Source organism: Pituophis catenifer, unplaced genomic scaffold (assembly GCF_029215685.1).
Source record: "Pituophis catenifer annectens isolate HBS135680 unplaced genomic scaffold, rPitCat1.0.hap2 SCAF_2, whole genome shotgun sequence".
Lineage (NCBI taxonomy): Eukaryota > Metazoa > Chordata > Lepidosauria > Squamata > Colubridae > Pituophis > Pituophis catenifer.
The window spans coordinates 227321423-227343859 of record NW_027256882.1 but is presented as its reverse complement, the minus strand read 5'-3'; the positions used below and the strand labels follow the sequence as shown (position 1 = coordinate 227343859).

The 22437-nt window shown below is 37.1% G+C and overlaps 1 protein-coding gene across 1 annotated transcript in view; it reads left to right on the top strand.

Annotated features, from left to right (window-relative positions):
- TRPM3 (transient receptor potential cation channel subfamily M member 3) overlaps positions 1 to 22437 on the top strand; it is a 63601-nt gene that overhangs the window by 26742 nt on the left and 14422 nt on the right. The window contains exons 7-15 of the mRNA XM_070934514.1: positions 679 to 819; positions 2773 to 2802; positions 3793 to 4082; positions 6639 to 6867; positions 7453 to 7620; positions 13157 to 13300; positions 13785 to 13913; positions 15505 to 15756; positions 17921 to 18131. Of these exons, the coding sequence (XP_070790615.1) occupies positions 679 to 819; positions 2773 to 2802; positions 3793 to 4082; positions 6639 to 6867; positions 7453 to 7620; positions 13157 to 13300; positions 13785 to 13913; positions 15505 to 15756; positions 17921 to 18131 (1594 nt within the window). The remainder of the gene's footprint in view (positions 1 to 678; positions 820 to 2772; positions 2803 to 3792; positions 4083 to 6638; positions 6868 to 7452; positions 7621 to 13156; positions 13301 to 13784; positions 13914 to 15504; positions 15757 to 17920; positions 18132 to 22437) is intronic.

The following is a 22437-nucleotide window of genomic DNA, read 5'->3' as shown; positions in this document are numbered from 1 at the left end:
AAGTATTAATTAAAGAATCACAGGAAGGAGACTTCTGCTAAATATTTAATATTCAGTATTTAATTTTTATTTAATATTAATTAATTAATATTAATAAGTATTTAATATTCAACAAAAGAGCAAAATTTCTGCTTAAAGCATTCAGCATCTATTTATGATAAAGTTGCCTTCCTGTCCCAGGAGTAAGTTTGGAAAAGACATTCTTAAAAGCATGATAGAAGCAGGAAGACACCCAACCCCAAGACATTTGCCAGAGCATAAACGTATTCCTCAGGATATAAGACTGTTGTATGGCTTATTTGGGACACCACCAGGTTCCAGCAAATACGTAGAGTTTCTGTAAAATGCTTTGCCTTCATGCTTTCCTTGTTCTGCAGTAGTGTATCCTGCTTTTCTTCTCAGAATAGCCTAAATCCTGTGTTCTGAAACTTATTATCTTCTATTACTGCTATCTTTTAACACATTTTCTTACGTAATTTATGTCTTTTTTCCAAGCGCGAATATCCAGGTTTCGGTTGGATCTATTTTAAGGTGAATTAATTAATAAGCATAATAATATGTTATGTTTCATTTAAATCTCTCATAGTTATAAAAAATGTGTGTAATAGACTTAATAATCAGTTGTATCTTCCCCCCTCCCTTGTTTTGTGTGTCTTTTATTCTATTGGAAAAAAATAGGGAAACCTACCACCAGACTATAGGATAAGTCTAATTGATATTGGCCTGGTGATTGAGTACCTGATGGGAGGAGCTTATCGCTGTAATTATACTCGAAAACGCTTCCGAACACTCTATCACAACTTATTTGGCCCCAAGAGAGTAAGGATTGTTATTATTGAGTTTTTAAAACCTGTTTCATAAAAAGTACATTTAATGAGGTGGGTTGACAGGTGATCAAGTCAAAGGTGACTTAGTTAGATGACATTACTAGGCCTTTGGATACATCTTGAACATTGAAAAACTGTTATGGGCACCGCCGTACAATGTTTCTGGGCTGAGCCAGTTACTTCAGTACAAGAAAATGGTGTGTTCTGAGCTCATTCTGTGAACAAATTCTTTCTTTTGAATACACTTACTCAAAGGTCATTCCTTCCCTAAATTCTAAACCTTTAGATTCTAAAGTCATCACCACCTCCCTGCTCTAACATACACTTAAATTATTTACTTCTGTTACATACCCTGTTTCATTCTCAACTCATAGTATAGACCAAAAACACAATCTGTAACAAAAATATATTTCTTTCCTGTCCTCTCTTTTATTTGTTTGTTGAATTGATTGATATCTCTCCTTTCACTCAGGAACCACAAGTATACATGTGTTTTTCTCCATAACAACAACCCTGTGAAGTAGGCTGATCTGAGATTCAACTTCAGTTCCTCCCTCCTCCATCTCGCATGTTAAGAAATTCCTCAGCTTGTTCTTTCTCCCTGCTTCCTCTACTCTTTTCATAAAATAGCCTTAGAGGAGTGCAAAAATAACCTTGAGACAATATGCACCAATCACTGTGAAAACATCACTTTAGGCATAGGAGGAATAAATTCCCAGGAATGGGAGGAGGAAGTGAGAAATAAACTCAAGGATGATCCGCCTTGAGTTTTTTGGGTGTAAGAAGGAGGGAAAGGGGAAATTTGGCAGGCTTTCAAATTTCTGCTTTATCTCCTATAATAATAAAGCAGAGTTACGGTAGTTCCTATGCTGTCTGTTTCCTGCCCTGGACTGCCTCAAAGGATTGATATAGCTCTTACTCTAATTAGTCCCAGATTTCTGCTAGCTTTCCCATTCCATCCTCAAGCTGATTTCTTCCTGGATAATAACAATCAGATATTATTATTCTTTCCTTTCATTTTCCAGTGCATTTTCCAGTAAATAATTATGAAGTACTGAATTCTGGCTCTATCCCAACATATATCTAATTCATAAATATGTAAGAAAATAAAATGACAGTTGGAAGACATCATTCTCTGTTCTAAAATGTGTCCAATCACCTCTTTTTAAATTTAAAGTAATTGAAACACATAACAGTATGGCACTTTACAAATACAGGAGGAGATATCAATCAATAATATCATCCCAACCCCTTACAGCAGGGCTGTCAAACTCACGGCCTGCAGGCCAGATGCATCACGCACTGGCCACGTCCATGCCGCGTATAGCGAAGGGGGGGAGTCGTGATATGTCATGTGATGCTGCTGTGTTTGACACCCCTGTCCTATAGCAACTGGGCTTGTACCTGAATGCCTCTTTTCAGTTACAGGTGCATCCAACAAACTCTAATTATAGCTCCAAAATGCTGAAGAGATGCAAGGGGCTAAGCATTAGATGCAAGATATTGCTCGGCCTGATACAAAGTGGGAAAGGATTTGCTGACATTTTATCCAGTTCCTAACATATAGGAAACTTAGAATATCCTTTCAGGATTCTCTGGGGAGTTGAGGGAGCAACATCTGATTTTTTTTGTCCAAAAGTTTAGAATGCTGGAATAAATCTGGGTGCCGGGGAAAAAAACCCATAAGGGTCCACATTATTAAAGAAGATTACTTTTCTTTAATGAACTTTGGAATTTTTGTGCAATAATACAGATCTTTCCCAAACAATAGGGATATGTAAAAACAGTTAAATAGTAGAAAGTGATTGCACTAATAACATCAAGAAGCTTGCAAAGTATGTATGCTGAATCCAAAAATGATGAATGAACAGGATAGGTTTTATTTAGTCCCTGTGCTTTTTGAAAAGTTATATATAGAATTATTCTTTTCTTTTTTTACTCACAGCCCAAGGCCCTAAAACTTCTGGGAATGGAGGTAAGTGGCAGCTCACTCATTTTAATGACATTTTAGAAACTTTTACAACAGAACAAAATATATTGAGGACTGTGATTTCATGTGAACACATGACTTACAAGATTTTTTAAAACCTAGTAACTACTTCTATGTACTGAAGAACATTTGCAATTTAAGATTTCAAATGGAGCTTCTTTTCCCACCATAGAGGAGGGAAGTAGAATGAGAAGAGAAGGAAGGAAGAAATGATGGAAAAGAAATCCCACTGGACATGCCTAGAGCATCAGGCGTACCTAAAATTTATCTTTAAATCCTGGCAGGAAAATAATACATGTTTTCAAGATAGTTCGTAAAGGAGGTCAATTTTCATCTATGACACTGTGCACATATTCATATGTATAACTATGGAAAAGAGGCAGAAAAGCTTATTTAAAGACTTCTAATAAAATTTCACAGTTTTAGTGAAGAATACATTCAAATACCTGTATTTGGAAACAACCACAAACATTAGAAGTATTAGGTAAGAGCCAGTATAGAAAATTATAATATTATAAGCTTTCTTGGGGAAAAAACACCTCTTCAAAAATGATCAGAAAACTAATTGTGAAATCAAAATTATTAAAATTCTATATTTAGATGAGAATGCATCAGGATGTTGAACATGATTTTCCCAGGAGTATTAAATCAGCACTGGGCATACCAGACAAGTATTTGTGGAGTGCTTAATTGCTGATTGTTAAGTATATCTCTAAATTATTGCTGTTAAATAAATTAAGGGTAATTTATACAGTTTTGAAAGCTATTAGGCATTATCATTGCAAGGAAGGAGGGAGGGAGGGAGGGCGAGAGAGAGAGAGAGAGAGGGAGAGAGAGAGAGATCTTTCTGAGTAATTAGATCCAGGTAAGCTACTGTGCAACTATAGAAAAGAAATAAGTTCAATGTCTTTTTAAGAATGGCATTATATTCCTAAAGTTACCTTTAGCCTAACAATATTTTTCTATGCTCATCAGGATGATGTTCCACTACGGAGGGGAAGAAAGACCACTAAGAAACGAGAAGAGGAAGTGGATATAGACCTAGATGATCCTGAGATTAACCATTTCCCTTTCCCCTTTCATGAACTGATGGTATGGGCTGTCCTGATGAAGCGCCAGAAGATGGCTCTTTTCTTCTGGCAACATGGAGAGGAAGCCATGGCTAAGGCTCTGGTAGCCTGCAAACTCTGCAAAGCAATGGCCCATGAAGCATCTGAAAATGATATGGTGGATGACATATCTCAGGAACTTAATCACAACTCCAGGTTGAGCGATTCATGAATGTTACGTCGATGTCCTTCGTTTTGTAAGACACAGAATCTAGATAGAATAACACCACTTCTTTTTATTACTGAGCTTATTAAACTAGAAGTCTCAAAATGCTTTCCAAATCCTAGGAGAAAAACCAGGCAGTGTAAACTGTGGTGGCATGAGGGCTCCCTCTTGGAATGTTTGCAAATACTCTCACCGATGACTGAAAGGCTTGCAAGAGAAATAAACATTTCACTCCAAGCCAAGGGCTCAGTGGGCTGGCCTTGTAGAACAGAACAATGCTTCTAAGCCAAACCATTTCAAACAGCCATTGAGAATATTGACTTATAAGACTTCACTGTTAGAATTGAGGGTTAGCCATGCAAAAGGGAAAACAGTTATAACAAACATTGTTGTTAGGAACATGGGAAATCAATCTTCCAGATCCATAAAAAGCCAGGGTTTTATTGGTCAAAAACAGTACTTTACAGTTTGCTCAGAAAATAATTCAGACGTTGGAACTCCAATCTAAAGCCCAAATAACCCTATCTGGCAGTTTCTATTACATGTCAGTCCTTTAAAGCAGTGGTCCCCAACCCCCGGTCCGCGGACCGGTGCCGGGCCGTGGAGTACCTGGCACCGGGCCGCGCAGCGGCCGGGGGACATGAACGCTGCAGCGCAAAGGCTCCTGGGCCGTGCGCAAAAGCTCCTGGGCCGTGCGCAAAGGCTCCAGGGAAGAGAGCCCCGCGCAGGTACGCACGTGTGGCCCAAAGCCCCCACCCCTGCGCGCACTCAGCGGGCCACGGTAAAATTATCAAAGGCTGATTGGTCCGCGGCGATAAAAAGGTTGGGGACCACTGCTTTAAAGAGCTACCCTATAAAAAGCATACTGCAATAGCAGGGGTGTCAAACTCATGGCGTCACGGTGGCATCTCATGACATATTAGGACGCTAAATCGGGCGTGGGTGTGACCAGTGCATGACGCATCCTGGCCCAAGGGCCAGGAGTTTGACAGCCGTGTGCAATAGTTTAAACTTAATATTATAAACATATAAGTGACTGCTGATAACATTTATGGCCTGATTAACCATGGCATGCTAAATGCCTTTATAAGCATTCTTAATTCAGAAATGTACATATCTGAGTAATAAAATATGCCAAGGCAAGCATATTTTATCATTATTGCGATCTTGTTTCATATGAAACTCAGTCTAAATGTCTATGGAGATTCTCAGTCATCCAGGTCATGATTCTCCCAAAGGTGCTTTTTCAAGAAGCAACTAGACTTTCTGGTTTTTCTTCGAAGAAGCTGAAGAAGCTTCTTGGATGAGAAGCCAAATGCCTTCAAAGAAAAATCAGAAAGTCCAGTTACTTTTTGAAAAAGCATCTTTCGGAAACTCAGTCTGTTTAGCCAAATTCAGTCCCTCATTATGTCCACAATTACCAGAGCATCAGACAGAAATTTGAATAGAAAAAGAAGGTGCTAAGGCTTAATTCATAGAACTACATAAAGAATTGGAAGGGACCTTGGAGGTCATCCAGTCCAACCCCCTGCTCAAGTAGGAGAGTCTATACCATTTTAGACAAATGGCTCTCCAGTCTCTTCTTAACAGCCTCCAGTAATGGGACACCCACAACTTCTGAATGCAAGCCATTCACTGGTTGATTGTTCTCACCGTTAGGAAATTTCTCCTTAATTCTAGGTTGCTTGTCTCCCTGATTAGTTTCCATCCATTGGTTCTTTTCTTGCCTTCTGGTGCCTTGGAAAATAGTTTCTCCCCTCTCCCTTACTTTTGATGGCAGCCCCTCAAATACTGCAACACTACTATCATATCTCCCTTAGTCCTTCTTTTCACTAGACTAGATATACCCAATTCCTGCAACTATTCTTCATATGTTCCAGACTTTCGTCTAATCATAAAGACTTTAGTCCAGGGGTGTCAAACTCAAGGCCCATGGGCTGGATGCGGCCCGTGTGGTGCTTAGATTTGGCCTGCAGGCCAGCCTAGAAATATCAGAGGACTGGCCCACAGTGCCTCTGCTGGCCAAAATGGGCAGTGGGGGGCTCGCACAAGGCCCCCTTGCGGCTCATTTTCGGCCGTCAGAGTGCTGCAGGAGGCCATGGAGCCCAAAAATGGGCTGTGGGGGCCACGCAAGGCCGTCCGTCCCATTCCACCACCCCCGCCCCTCGAAGAAATCCAGTTTGACATCCCTGCTATAGTCAGTCAAGACTTCCCATAGTCATAAAGCTTGGTTAAATTACACTATACTTTTATTACTGAAAATCTGATTCTCTCACAAAGTTCTAATACAAATGAGATCAGAGCAACCAGATTAGCAACAAGGAGAGGATAGCAGATAAGTGGAAGCTAAGGTTTCCTAGCAAAATTGAAACTAAGTGATTTAATGAAGGGTCTAATCTGAAACACAATATCTACAAGTGCTCTCAGGATCTTAGCCAAACATGCCAGGCTGTGATGCAATCCTTGCAGAAGTAGCTGTTAACAATTGTTTAGATGCCACAAACAGTAACAGATTCACAAGCTTTAAAAAATGCCTTTTCTTGCAGAGATTTTGGCCAGCTGGCAGTGGAGCTGCTGGACCAATCCTACAAGCAGGATGAACAGCTGGCTATGAAACTGCTGACATATGAGTTGAAGAACTGGAGCAATGCCACATGCCTGCAACTTGCAGTGGCAGCCAAGCATCGAGATTTCATTGCACACACGTGTAGCCAAATGCTACTCACAGATATGTGGATGGGGAGGCTTCGGATGCGTAAAAACTCAAGTCTAAAGGTCAGGATTGTTTTAAGTGTGAAACATGAGAAAGTTTATAAGTTAAATCAGCATATAAATATAATATAAAGAATTGACTGTTTCTAAAAATAGAGAACAGCCATATCTCTTTACACTTCAGAAAGGTGGATGGCCAACTCATTTTAAAACTTTAAGGGCCAGGACTTTATAGAATACTAAATCAATTATTGATTTCATTCTTACCATTGCCTACAAAATAAAGTAGAACTTCTGGTCACGAATGCTTCTGACTGTGACCAAATTGGGTTCCAACCCAAAAATTTACCCAAAAAAAGTTTTTTTCAAAGCCGATTTCCCCTTCCATGCCATTTTTTTTTGTAAGCGCAAAATTTCCAAAATTAGGTTCAGGTTACGATCAAATCGAGTTGCGGCCAAAGTTATGGAACGAATTATGGTCGTGACCAGAGGTTCTACTGTAGTTACATAATTTTGAAGCATATATGCCTAAATGTCTCATTCCTAGCTGCATAAAATGCATGTGTAATAATAAACAAAAAGAGCAACTGACAATAACCATAATTTTGTTAATTGTGATGATTGTTATTATCATTATTATTGATTTAGGTAATTCTAGGAATTCTACTTCCTCCTTCAATTCTCAGCTTGGAGTTCAAAAACAAAGACGATATGCCTTACATGTCTCAGGCTCAGGAGATTCATCTGCAAGAAAAAGAGCCGGAAGAGCCAGAAAAAACAGTAAAAGAAAAAGAAGAGGAAGATATGGAACTCACAGTAAGGAGAAAACATTGCTGGAAGTGATTTGCATAATTATTATTTCTTTGATCGTTGGCATCTGTGTCAAGGCACACAGTATAATTCAATACACATTCCTTCAGGCATCCATTTTTTAAAAAAACTATACCGAAGTATTAACAGTAACCAGGAATAATTCCTAATTTGAATGTAATATAGTACAGTATATTTATTAGGAGAAAACATGTTGAGATGAATAACCACACTTCCCAAATTACACTAGTGATTTTGTATTTTATATATTGAGTTTCTTTCATACAGTTATTTATAATACTTTTTTGAAGAACATATCTTAAGTTACCTTGTATAAAACCATAGGAGGCTTGCAATTATCCAATTTTTACTAAAAAAAAAAAGTTAAGAGAATTAACAAACTAAGAAAGATAGTTGTTAGTTGATATTAAGTTCAAATTCCAATAATATTTTAATAAATAAAACTCATTCTATACAATGCCTATTAAACCTGCTGGAATACAACAGCAGCATCAACAATAATCTCTCTGCAAGTCATTTAAACAAATAAAACAAAAACTAAGCAAAAATATTTCCACTGAAAGCTATAATGCTTAGCATACATTTCCTTATTATTTATGTTCATTATATTTTGTATCTATTTTTCATTTATGATTAGGAAAATATACTCCAGAAATGTGCCTAAAACAATATGCTCAATATTTAACACTGCCCATCCCCTAGACCCCCTCAACCCCCTCCCAAAAAAATGTAGGAATCTTGAAACACTTTACCAACATGCTTGTGTATGATGCAAGGAAGTTTTCTAAAATACTGTGTGGGTAGATGCAATATACTAAGGCAAAACACATCATTTTAGGGTGATTCTAGTTATAAAATGATTAATAAAATATATTTGAAAGCTTGAAATTTGGCAAAGCAAAGATAATGGCTTCACAAATAGGTGAAAGACTAATTTTTTATAGAAAAGTTTTAAGCTATTTGGGGTTTTGATTAAAAAATTGTAAGTTGTAAAATTATAAAATAGGAAGTTTGGAAATCATTTCACATTTGAAACTACAGAAAGTAGTTTGCTTTTAAACATCTATTTCTCTAAAGATTAATGTTGGCCTTTTCTGATACCGCTAGGGTCAATCTTTGGCCTAAATTTTCATTCATTTTATTTTTCTGTTATTTTATTTGCTTTTCTTTAAATCATTATAAACATGCATTCGATAGCACGTTTATTCTGACAAACACTGACAGCTCTAGCAATTTGAAGGGCTAATTCAAATCAATTTATTGTACATAAAACAGAATCAAAGCCTCTAATATAATCCAAATATTCATAAATTCAGTGCTGGCATAAGATTTTATAAGCATTTATTTGTATTTTTACATCTACTGACTTTCTTTCAGTGCCCTATTCAGTTTAGAGAAGCCATTAAAAACTGGATTGCTTGTTAAAAATGAGGCTATTTTCTTCAGGCCATCAGCAAGAACTTTCCCCAGGATCTTATATGCGGGCAGGCAGAAGGCTCTGCCTACAAGAACCACAATTCAGGGAAGGAGACAACCGTAGGCACAAGATCAACCTACAGGACCCCTATGCAGGCAAGACCCCGGACCCCGGAAAAAGAGGAAAAGGTCATAAGCCAGCATAAGATTGACAGGTTGCTTTCCTATGATATGAACTTATTCTGCTTTAATAGTAGCTAATTCTTGCTGGCTTCTGATCAATAGATGACATGCTGATTCAAATCCAAAAAGCACAGATTGTTTAACGGGTTGACATCATAGTGAATAGCAATTGGTCTCTGTCATATCCTAGACCATGATTTCTTCCAGTACCATGTTTTGTTTGAGCAAAATTCCGTCTTGCAAATACCAAAACAGATGTGGCATGGTTTTCCTCTCCCTCCTCTTATTGTGATCAATCCTTTACCTGTATTTTCCCCATGTCTAATATTAAATTAGTGAACCTATAGTATTATGTATGCCGAAGGATCATGAGTGTAATGAGACTTTCTTCAATCAACAGCAGAGTGGTTGGTTTGAAGGAGTCTGATACTGTGGTTTTCCTTTTCAGAGTCTTCAAATGTGTAATTGTTTTAAATGAACAAAAGGTTCACATTGTTAGGTTAAATGCTGTTGACAGGAAAAAAGGAGAGATTGAAAGACTGCCCGGGTGAGCAGTCATGAATATTAAACAAGTATGCCTGGAAAGGAAGCAGGATACAATAGTTTGAAAAATAGGAATGAGGCAGTAATGTGCAGTAAGACATGGAGAATATCAAACATTATATTATATCCAACTAACATTGATTAGAACAGAGGTGTCAAACTCAAGGCCCGGGGGACGGATCTGGCCCACGGGGTGCTTAGATTTGGCCCATGGGGCCGCCCTGGAAACAGCAAAGGACCTGCCCTGTGGTGCATCTGCCAGCAAAAACGGAGCTCAGATGGGCTGCGGGTGGCCCTCCCGAGCTCAGGTTTTGCTGGCAGAGGGTTGCAGGAGGCTGTCACAGCTGAAAACAGAGCTCAGGAGCCCATTTTCGCTGGCAGAGGACTCGGACCACCACAGGCGCCCCCGATACAAGTGACATTGAGCTGGCCATGCCAACCCTGGCCATGCCCATCCTGAAGTCAAACACAACCCTGATGTGGCCCTCAAGGAAATTGAGTTTGACACTCCTGGATTAGAATCACTATACCACACATTTGAAGAAAAGCATGCTGTAACTAGAGCAGATAGATCCTTCCCTTTTTAAAGAAAAACCATAATGTTCTCCTCATTGAAACTGAAGGGCAAAGGGGAATTCTAAAAAAAAACTAGTAGCCATAACATGTGATAACATTAAAATGTCTTAATGATATCCTTACATTACTCGTGTTGTTTATGTTTTTGTTTTTTATAACTTCATTTTAAATTTTTTTTACTTTGCTTTTTTATTTGAAAAATATCAATCAAAAATCCAAAATTTTTGCTGACAAAAACCTACAATGACTCTTTATAAATACTAATAGTTAAAGATATAAATCAAATATAATTATACATTATAATACTTTTTTCATGTTTCTTATCTTAGCATAATATATATTTATTTATTTATTTATTTTTATTTATTTGTTTCAATTTCTATACCGCCCTTCTCCAATTAGGACTCAGGGCGGTAACAGCCAAAGTAAAAAACAGGACATACAAAATTTAAAAACAATTTAAAATAATTAAATATTTTGGCCGTAAAATTAAAACAACCCAATTTAAAATCAATTTAAAATTTAACTCAAGCCAGCCCAGCTAGTTGAAATAAATAGGTTTTTAGGGCCCGATGAAAAATCCGGAGGTCTGTTATTGTACGTATCTCTGGGGGGAGATTGTTCCAGAGGGTGGGCGCCACCACAGAGAAGGCTCTCCCCCTGGGGGTCGCCAGCCGACATTGTCTGGCAGACGGCACCCTGAGGAGGCCCACTCTGTGCGAGCGTACTGGCCGGTGGGAGGCTATTGGTGGCAGAAGGCGGTCTCGTAGGTACCCCGGCCCTAAGCCATGGAGCGCTTTAAAGGTGGTCACCAACACCTTGAAGCGCACCCGGAAGACCACCGGGAGCCAGTGCAGCTCGCGCAGGAGAGGTGTCACATGGGAGTGCCTCGTCGCCCCCATAATCCCCTGCGCGGCCGCGTTCTGGACCAGCTGGAGCCTCCGGGTGCACCCCAGGGGGAGCCCCATGTAGAGAGCATTGCAGTAGTCCAGGCTGGAAGTGACGAGTGCCTGAGTGACTGTACGTAGGGAGTCCCGATCTAGAAAGGGGCGCAACTGGTGTATCAGGCGAACCTGATAAAAAGCCCCCCTAGCCACGGCCGTCAAATGATCTTCTAAAGACAGCCGTGCGTCCAGGAGGACGCCCAAGTTGCGAGCCCTCTCCGTGGGGGCGAGTGATTCACCCCCAATAGCCAGCGATGGCGTCAGCTGGCTATATCGGGACGCCGGAAGCCACAGCCACTCGGTCTTGGAGGGGTTGAGTTGAAGCCTGTTTCTCACCCTCCAGGCCCGCACGGCCTCCAGGCACTGGGACATCACTTCAAGGGCATCGTTGGGGTGGCCTGGGGTGGAGATGTATATCATTTAATGATATTTGCATTTTGTTTTGACAATTTGATCAGGTATAAATATTAATTGATTTCCACCAGTTCTTTCGTGTAATTGACAAAAGGATCATTTTATTGCAGACAATTTTTCATTGAAGATTTTCTTTATTTTTGTATGTAAAATAATTGAAAAAAATCTTGAAATTTTAAGTATGTCTGGAAGGAATCACAAGAATGTCCCTTTAAATTTCAGATAAGGTGACCTCATATAGTTTGCAGTCTTGGATTTATAACAATAATATTTAGCTATTCATTGTTAATATTTTAATTATTTAACCTAAGTAATATTTAATCAACTTATGCATTACTATGCTATCTTATAAATTCATGCAAAACAAAACAAAGCAATAATACAATTTAAAATACAAATTCCATAATTAGATACTAAAAGTAATTTACAACACCTTTAAAGATATATTCTGCCAACATTCCTGAAAACAGAGTTGGATCCAATCTTAACCATCCTAAGGCTCTAAATCAATTAAGGATACCAATAATACTGTTTTGTGTTCTCTTGAAAGAAAGACCATGTCTTTTATTTCATCATACATTATTCTCTTTTGTTTGTTAAAGAAAATATTTTGGAATTTCCTGTAAAACACTAATGAATGGCACTCCATTTTATCAAAAAATCAGGACCATGTTCAATGTCATCTAATTAGTTAAAGCTACCATACCTGGTGTATAAAAATAAGGATCACCACTAAATGATAGGAAATTGAGTTAGATTAAGCTTCTAGAAAAAAAATGTTCCTTCTAGTCTGTCTTCCATCCCTTTTAACATGCCCTAAATCTGTATCAGGCTATTCTCCCATGCATGACTATTGTATCTGGATTGCAAAAATACAGATAGGCAGTAGGTAACAATAAAGAGATTTTGAAAACTCTTCATTCTTTGCTGTCACTAAAAGGTCCTCCAAATTTTGGGAGAACAGATATGGTTGTCTTACTCCACATTTTTTGGGGACATATGAAAAGGGGAGATAGAATTGGTTCGATTGGCACATACTGTTCTTGTAGCTAACAACATTGGATCCAAATGTGAAGTAGGAAATAAGTATCTTTCACAACCACTCAGATCCTATTATGTTGCTATTCCAACAATACAATTGTCAGTCCTATGGTCCTTCCACTCACTGTTATATGTTTTCATTTTCTCTGATTCACACTAATCAGGAAAATGACAAATCACACAAATAGAAGCAAATCTTTTTGTGTATTCCAAGAATTTTGTGAATTGCAGTTAGATTTTGTTTGTTGATGTGGTACGGTTTACCGTTTGAAAATGCAGTCAGTATTTCAATACAATATTGATTTTTCGCTCAGCTTTTTTTTTATAATACTGAATATCAAATTATATTTATTTCTATTCGGCTTCCTCTCATCCATTTATCCAATTTTTTTTTTATTTTATAGGCAATGTTGGGACGTAGCAGTGGAGAGTCATCAGCAAGAAAGAAGGAGGAGGAGGAAGTTCCGAACAGATATAGATTGATCCCCTTTGGACGTAAAATCTATGAATTCTACAATGCACCAATTGTTAAATTTTGGTTCTATACTGTAAGGAGCAATTATCATTTTATTTCTAGTAACACTAATTTATAAAGTCTTCATTCTTCAGTATGTTTACATTGTATAACTACTCTTCGTAGATTTAGAGTGATGCAACTGTTATATGCTCTTTTACTAAGTTTATAAAAATCCACTGAATTGGGTTTAAATTGTTAAAGTTAAACTTTTGCATTAACGATGTTTCTGCATGAACTGATTTGCTTCTTATATTCATTTAAAGAGACTAGGCAATGATGTATTTGCTTCGCTTGCAGTCAAGGAATTGTACACTCTTTTAAAATAAATTCATAAAATCTAAGTATCGGATTCCATATATGCAGTGAAAGTCTTGTATTCATAAAGAATTTTTAAACTAAAAATTAGTCTTCTTGTAGGAGAACTTTTTTATTTCTAGAAATAATGTTATTTCAGCAACATATCAGCTAAACATTTAACTCATATATGCAGGTAAACTGTGTTTTTCTCTTTATAGATGTTTTACGTTGGGTACCTGATGCTGTTCAATTATATCGTTTTGGTGAAAATGGAACGTTGGCCTTCCATGCAAGAGTGGATAGTTATCTCATACATATTTACAATGGGAATAGAAAAGATGAGAGAGGTAATACTATCCTAAAGACAGTTATTCCTTGTGCTTTTTCCTAAAGATCAATCCTACTGTAAACAAAATAAGAATACCATCATCAGTAGAAAATGTGGGTTTTTTTCTGACTTTGGCTGGTTTTCTGAAGGTGCTGTGAAGAACTGAGATATTTAAAAATAATGGAAATTACACCAGGAAGGGAAAATAGGAAAAGCCACATTGTTTCTGTTTGCAAGAACTTCAAATGGAATAAAAGACCCTTGGAACTGACACTTAGAGTCCAATCCAGTGTCCACAGTACTTTCTCTTTCCTTTTAAGCAAATTATAACCTTGAAGAATTTTCTGATATCTATGGGCACCTATAGTTATTGTGACAGAATTGTATATACAAATTGATTTTATTTAACTGACTGCTGATTGCTAATTTAGTTTCTATTTTTATAAAACCACCATAAGTCATTTAGGTTTGATGGTATATCAATAAGTAAAATTTAACGGTGAACTTTAATGTGCTTATGTGTAAAGCAGTAGTTTTTTCCCCTGCATATAATTTGTATGTTTCCCAATAGGGAAAATTTGAAATGCACATTTATTCAGGAAAATGGCTCAGAGTGGCATTTATTACATCCAACACATTCAGAAGACACCAGATTGGGAAAAGCTGTAACAAAAGCAATGTTAGTGTATGCCTGATTTGAGGAACTTACCAATGTTTGTATCTTTCAGTCACACTTTTTAAATATAACACTCACCTTGTACTAACAAAAAAGAAAAAATCAGGCAACTCAGCTGGGATCGTCAGAGCCTTTTAAAAGCATTTTTTTTTATAACCTCTTCGGCCGAAGAGGTTGCAGAAAAAAATGCTTTTAAAAGGCTCTGACGATCCCAGCTGAGCCATGCGATCATCAGAGGCTTTTTTTTTTACTTTTAAAAGCATTTTTTTGGCCGAAGAAAAAAAGGCTTTTAAAAGTTTTTAAAAAGCCTCTGATGATCGCACGGCTCGGCTGGGCATGTGGGGGGGGCAGGTTTTTTGCTACCGGTTCTCTGAACCACCTGCCGCCATCGCTACCGGATCGGGCGATCTTGTCCGAACCGGGAGCATTTCATCCCTGCTCTTTGGCCAAAGAGGCTGTAAAAAAATGCTTTTAAAAGTTTTTTTTTTAAAAAAGTTGGCCACGCCCACTCAGTCACATTATCCACCACCACCAAGCCACGCCCACAGAACTGGTAGTAACAAATTTTATATTTCACCACTGGTATCCAGGATACATAGACATAGACACACACACACACACATACAGAGTATATGTATATATCAGAGTCTGTACTAATGATCTATACTTGAATAGACCTCAAGTACAGATCATGCAAGTGGAATGACAAGAGGTGCGGGCAAGAGAGTCAAGAGTCCTTTCTGCATTCTAAAACTCTGTTACAAAACCAAGGAGGCTATTTCACATTGCCTTACTTAGCTGGCTCTTATGTCCATATTCCATAATGCTTGAGGTAGTCCTGTGAATAGATTGTGAAATTATAATCCAGGACATATTTGTCAAATCATTCATCATATTATTTTTGACCCAAAAGCTATTCCTTTTCCATTTCTAGATATTAATGTCAGAACCTGGGAAACTACTGCAGAAGGTAAAGGTGTGGCTTCAAGAATACTGGAATGTTACCGACCTTATTGCCATCCTCTTATTCTCGGTGGGCATGGTGCTTCGCCTGCAGGATCAACCGTTCAGGAGTGATGGCCGGGTCATATATTGTGTCAACATTATTTACTGGTATATCCGATTGTTAGACATCTTCGGGGTGAACAAATATTTGGGGCCATATGTAATGATGATTGGGAAAATGGTAAGAAAAAGTTACCCATCCTTCCTTTTTGTTCTGCATGTTATAAGCGAAAACAGTAGAAGGTTGTACTTCTCTGTGCCACGCAGCTTCCTTTTGTTATAGTGTAGTATTCAGTTGGAGAAAAGGTATATTTTGATGGCAAGGCTTGTGCATTTTTTTCTTGTCCTTGTCAAAGTGATTTGGATCATTGATTCAAACAGAATTCTATGGAAGTTCTTAGGAATTTGGACCGCAAGTCTAAAATTGTTAGCAGCATTATACTCACTATTTTTATAGAAAACACATACAGATACATTCAAACATCACTCAGACTATGAATATCTGGGAATGGGATAGAAATAACCCTAATCTATTTTGCATCTAGGCTAGGATAGTGGGAGTAATCGCAGTCTATACTGAGGTTACAGGGGAAGTCTGGGAAAGATTGATAAACTGTGTGATACAGATTTCACATTTCACTAAGATGATATGGAACTCACAAATGGAAGTGGGATAAAAATTAATTAAGATCATTCAAGTCTGCCCTTGCTGTTTAAGAGATGGAGTATTTTAAATGGCAGCAAATATTTTAACACCCTTATTCATTATTTTGGAATCTCTATCACAGAGCCTTCACTGCATGTCTAATACTGAATTATGCAGGAATAATACATTTCAGTAGGGTCGATAAGAGTAAGGGGTTGAGATGTGAGGAAAAACAATAAATATAAAATTGGGCTCTTTAATTTAATATAAACCTGGATTATTTAAAGTGGTAGATTAGCAATGAAACCAGAGTCAGGGATGTAATAACAACAACAACAACAACAACAAAAAGCAATACTTGTAAACAGCAGAAGAGAAGAGAAAAAACTGGGGAGGGGGTGTCACAAAATGCAAAGACCTGAAAATGGAAGTAGAATGACTGTAACCAAAAAAAAAAAAAATGATAGGACTTATATTAAAAGGTACCTTGAGTACAATTTCAAAACATCTGAAGCACCATTTGAACATCATTGGCATGTTGGTTTATTCTAACATCTACCAAAGCAGCTTAGTTAACTGACTCGTTTGAGAGTGCTAATTGTAGCCTAGGCCATAGGCCAAAATACAAATGTTTGCACAGTCCCACACCCATTGCTCAGGAAAAAAAACATTCCTTTCTGCATACATATCAAAAAAGGGCAATCCATATGCATCTATTTTATTGTCGTGCATACCTAATCTTTGATTTACTTTGCAAAGAAAGCACTAAAGCATTTTTGAGATGGAGTGAGATGAGTTTCTCAGCAATACTTAAAAGTTATATCAGATCACATTCTCACAGAAATGTGGAAACATGGAATTTTACTGGGAGTGACAGAAATATAAAGTTTGCAGGCTAGGGTAAACCTGTTCCAATAATGAGACTTCAAAAGTAAAATTTAGGACTGATTCACACATTCATGTGCTGCACAAAACAGATAATGATTCATAATAAAATGTATGCTCAGCTTCCACTCAAACATATTATGGGGTGAGGTGATGCAATAAAAAGGTTCTAAAAGGCATTACTTGATTTGTTGAAAGTTAGGCGCACTTCAGTAATAATAGGAGTGAAATTTTTGACTGCATGTCTGTCTAATCCAAGAACAAAGAAACAAGTAGTTGTTATGCTATGCATTGGGCTAGTTTTCTCTGTACTGAAACTGAGAGTCACATAATGTTTACCTGTCCATTTGTGTGTGTGCATACATAGATGACAGACAGATAGACAGACAGACAGATCAGATTTTATTAACTTACTTGGAAATAAGCAGAAGCAGAAACAATCAATAATAGTCCCAAAGAATCCACAGCATTTGTATTTAATTTGCAACCTGTATTGCTACCTTTGGTCTACATATGAAAAGAAAATTTCTATACCATTTTAAAATGTAATATTTCTGAATGAAAGCCTGGGATTTATTATGGTGCATGATTAAAAGAACTTAAACATAACAGAACATAAAATTTAATAGACAAAGGTCTAGCACAAGTACTTGAAGAAGATTACCATGACAAGCCAAGCAGCTGAAATAGCGCATTAATATGTGGATGCTTAAATCATTTGATGATTTATGCTTTATATACAAGTTGATCAATCCTCCAGAATAAAGTTGCCTTCTTTCTCTCTGTCTCTGTAATTTTTTTTCTTTTCTTTCAGATGATAGATATGATGTATTTTGTCATAATTATGTTGGTGGTTCTGATGAGTTTTGGTGTTGCAAGGCAAGCAATTCTCTTCCCCAATGAAGAGCCATCATGGAAACTGGCAAAAAATATTTTTTACATGCCCTATTGGATGATCTATGGGGAAGTGTTTGCAGACCAGATAGACCGTAAGCAAGTTTATGATTCTCATACACCAAAGTCAGGTATCAAACTTTGATCAGGTGATGTCTTACATGATTATTGTTAACACTCTCAATAAATGGCTCAAGATAGAGGACTCAAACATTACAGGAAAGTATGATATATTTAAACTGTTAATCTCAGAAGGTGAAATCAACATTTCTATACCACCCTGGCTGCCTTTTTTTTCACTTTTAATACATATAAATCATACTCAAAGTACACATCTACTTCAGTGTTCTACCATTTTAATTAATCATTGCCTTTCCCTGTGAATCACTGGTATGCCGAGAGGTCCCAAGCACTCCTCAATGAGGTCCATATTTGAGGAGTCTTAACTGGATTAAGTTTGTAGTGCAGATTATATCAGTTGCCATCCATTAATTTAATGGTGGAATGTACAAACCCTGTTTGCTCATAGACCATTCAATCCCAGAAGCTACTGCACCAGTTCTAGATTTTTACCCAGCATTGAAGTTACAGTGGCATTACACTAATTTATGCCACATTTTTGACCTGTTTCGACCACCCTGTTTTGGTATATTAGTAAAATAATAGTTATTTTAAAATATATTGTAAGTGTTGTCTATGTATTGAATAAGGACTGTATACCACTTTGTACTTTATTTAGTATTGATGGAGTATCGTGTTAAGGGACTAGGCAGCAACCTGTGAATTCCCTGGATCAAATTCATTGTTTGCCACTAGGTGTCTTTAAGAAGCCACTCTCTCGTTCTCAGTTTCCCTAATTGTGATTTAGGGATATTAAGCTGATTGTTCCAAGAATGTCACGTGCATATTATCTGGGAGAAGCCTGAGAGCCTTACACAAATATGAAACTTCATTTTTTGTCTTCCAAACCTGGAATCTATTTCCACATATGTTGTTTTAAGAATTAATTTGCCTGGCCCTTTGCAAATATCGTTCTTTTTTAATGCATTTCCTGGCTGTCTGTGTAACGTGCCAGACCAGATCATGCTCATATAAAATTTTGGAGCTGTAGGAATGAGCAAGAAGAGCTTGCACAGACAGGCATGTAAGAAGAATCTAGTTAGCTCACCTCTTCTGCTTGAGAGCACAAGGATGGCATTTAAAGATCCAAATTCACTCTGAGTATCGTTAGAAACTTTTTCAGCTGTTCCCATAGATCTATTGTGAAGTCAGATGCTTCTTTCAGGAATGAGTGTGCTTCTATAATATAGCTCAGACTAATGCAAAATCCAGTTAAATAAAATATAGAAAGAGAGAAGCAGATTGTTTTTCCCAATTATTCAGATTTGAAGAGGGTTTTTTTAAAAATATTTTGCTGCATTTTATTTAACCTCTTCTTCATTTTATATGCCCACCAGAAGGAAGCATTTGCTGAAATACTTTTATATATACTCTTTTCTTTCTACTATTGATAAAAGAAATCCAAATCATTCTCCAAAGAGAAAGAAAGAGCAATTATTTCTTTCCTCTTGCAAATTATCCTTCCTTTTTGTTCTCATAATGCGGAATTCAAATGAACAAAAGTCTTTCATGACTTTAGCTTTCTGCTTGACTACATATTTCCTTTTTTGTTCTGTATGTGGGGTTTAGGAAAGCCAAGAAGTGGGAGAAAAGTAGAATCCCAGACTGTGGAATTTCTTTTCAAAAATGTCTGTTCCTCTACAAGTGGCCATTTATTGCTGTTGTACTGAAAAAAAAATCTACTGGCATAGTGCAACATGTTCCACAGCAACTTGGCTGAGGAAAACATGCTTTTTCTTGCCGTGTGCTGATTCTAGTTTAGAACCCTGGAAATGGAGAATGGAAATGACAAGAGCAGAGCATGCTGTAGTTCTCTTTGAACAGAGGAGCATAGGTTTAGACCTGATATAGAGAACTATATACTACATCTGTTTTAAATATACACCAATGACTGAACTCCTAATGAAGCTGCAGAAGTGATTATTTCAGCATGAAGTGCTTCATACTGTACTATCAAAAGTCAGATTGTGAAAGGCCATGTATCACCCTCCTCTGGAGGACTTGATGATAATTAATTGAGAATTAATGAATCCCTACGTTGTTTTAACCTCAGCATCCAAACGGAGAAGGCAGAATTTGTCAGCACTTGTGTAATGCAAGCAGCCTATTCAAAATCCCTATGATTTTAGCTAATTGCTTGGCAAAATAGCCAGAGGATAATGTTTGTTTCTAAGTTAGATTTCTATACAGAATACAAATCCAAAATGCATAAAGAACTAATATAGTCTGACTGCATTTAAAGGATAATTTTGTTCAATCAAGTTATGTAAAAGTCGGAAAATGTCCCAACATACGAAAAATTGAAATCTGGGGGGGGGGAAATGAATAGATGCTAACTGCTAATCTAGGACTTGTAAATCCATCTTTCTGCTTCTGTATATTTTATGTTCAACCTACGGTATTTATTATTGATGTGTCATGGAACAATATGTATCTTTGCACACAGAAAGAGAGGATATTAACCCATATACTGTTATTTATCTATTCAGGGTACTATTTTCTCACTTTTTGAAAAAAAAAGTACAACTGTTAGTCTCCACAGTAGCCTAAGCTAAATCAGCCACAACTTACTATGCAAATTATTATCTTTCTGAATTATCAATCCATCTATCTTAGAGTTTAGTACCATTTATTTAAAAGTGTATGCTATATACATACATAGATTCAGGCTTTTCTTTCCTTTCCTTTGCATTGGTATTACTTGTTACTAGTTATAAATTCTGGGTTCCTTTTAAAAACCCACATATCTCTCACTATTTGTTTGATCTTAATTTCATAAAATATTTCACTGAATTTGAGAAATATACCAAGTATTATGTAAGACTCTAAGATAGGTTTGGCTTTTTGTTTTATTCTTTTGTACTGGTATGTGAAGCATGAAATCTGGCTGTCCAGATTAACAGTCAATGTCTCATCAACTGGCAGCCTCTCCATTCAATGAATGTATTCTATATTCCTCATCACTTCTTTTAAACAAAGCATTTAATGATTTCTGGGCCAATGCATGTTTTTTGTAATTGGGTTCTGGTGATGGGGTATCAGTAAATAAATGTTTAAATTCTTTTGGAATGGGAAAAACAATATGTATGGTGTCTGGATTGTAGTGTTAAATTTTGAGTTTCACTTATAGAAATGGTAATTCCTTAAAGTCTGAAGAATATGACTATTTGAGACTCACGGAATCTGGTATTTAGACTTCTCACTGTTGACTTGGAAGAGAGCACAGCTTAGTGATCCCTTCATGTCTATAATTAAAAGGTTTTTAAGTAACAAAGCAAAGTGGCAGTGTGGAAGAGAATCTTGAATGGTATTTTGAAAAAATTGTTACCTATCAGGGAATAATAGGCAATTTAGATACCCTATCATCTTGCCCAGACCATTTAAGATATGCATAGGATGGGAAAACTACCTGAAATCATGAAGGGCTGCTATCCTGTATTGTTAACAATTGCTTGCTGTTCCATCCAACAATGATTGATTGAGTGTGCTTTTGAGTCATATTTGATTTATAACGACTTTAGTTTTCTTGGCAATATTTTCAGAAGTGGTTTGCCATTGCCTTCTTTTTAGGGCTGACAAAGAATGACTCCGCCAAAGTCACCCAGCAGGCTACATGCTGAAGGGAGGACTAAAATTCCAGCTTTCTGGTTATTAGCCCAAACTGTGTCTCATTCAGAGACACATAAACTAAAATCCATCCATATTTGCTAAGTATCTGCTCTACTAAAATTCAGCAATTAAGCAGGGGGTTGGACTAGAAGACCTTCAAGGTCCCTTCCAACTCTGTTATTCTATTCTAAGATAAATGTTGTATGATTTACTCTTAAATTTGGAGAAGTAGAATGACAAAAAATTACCCGAATGAGAATTTGATATACTGAAAATTAACATCTAAGATGAATAAATGCCACCAAGCAGCCTGCTAGCTGAAGTAACAGTATTCACCACTGAACATCAGAGTTCAATGGGTTATCCTTAAATCAGAAGAAAAGAGTTGCTTCAGTCCGCACTGGACAGAGTTTTACTAATCCCAAAGGATGAGCTGATGCTACTTCCAATTTAGAACATTATTGTGCATAAGGTTATTTTATTTCTCCAGCTAACTGCTCATATCAAGATTGCCTCTCCTTTCTTGTTCTCTAAGCCAATCATGTTCAAATGTTTAACATAATCTAAATGAACAAGGAATTCCTGGCAAAGGATACTTTGGAAATGTGAAAACTGGTGTTCTCTTTCAAGAAAGGAGGAGGATTCTAAGAATACTTTCCCTAAATGGCTCTGGGGAAGAATCAATGAGTCTTCTAGTCTTTGGGCAAG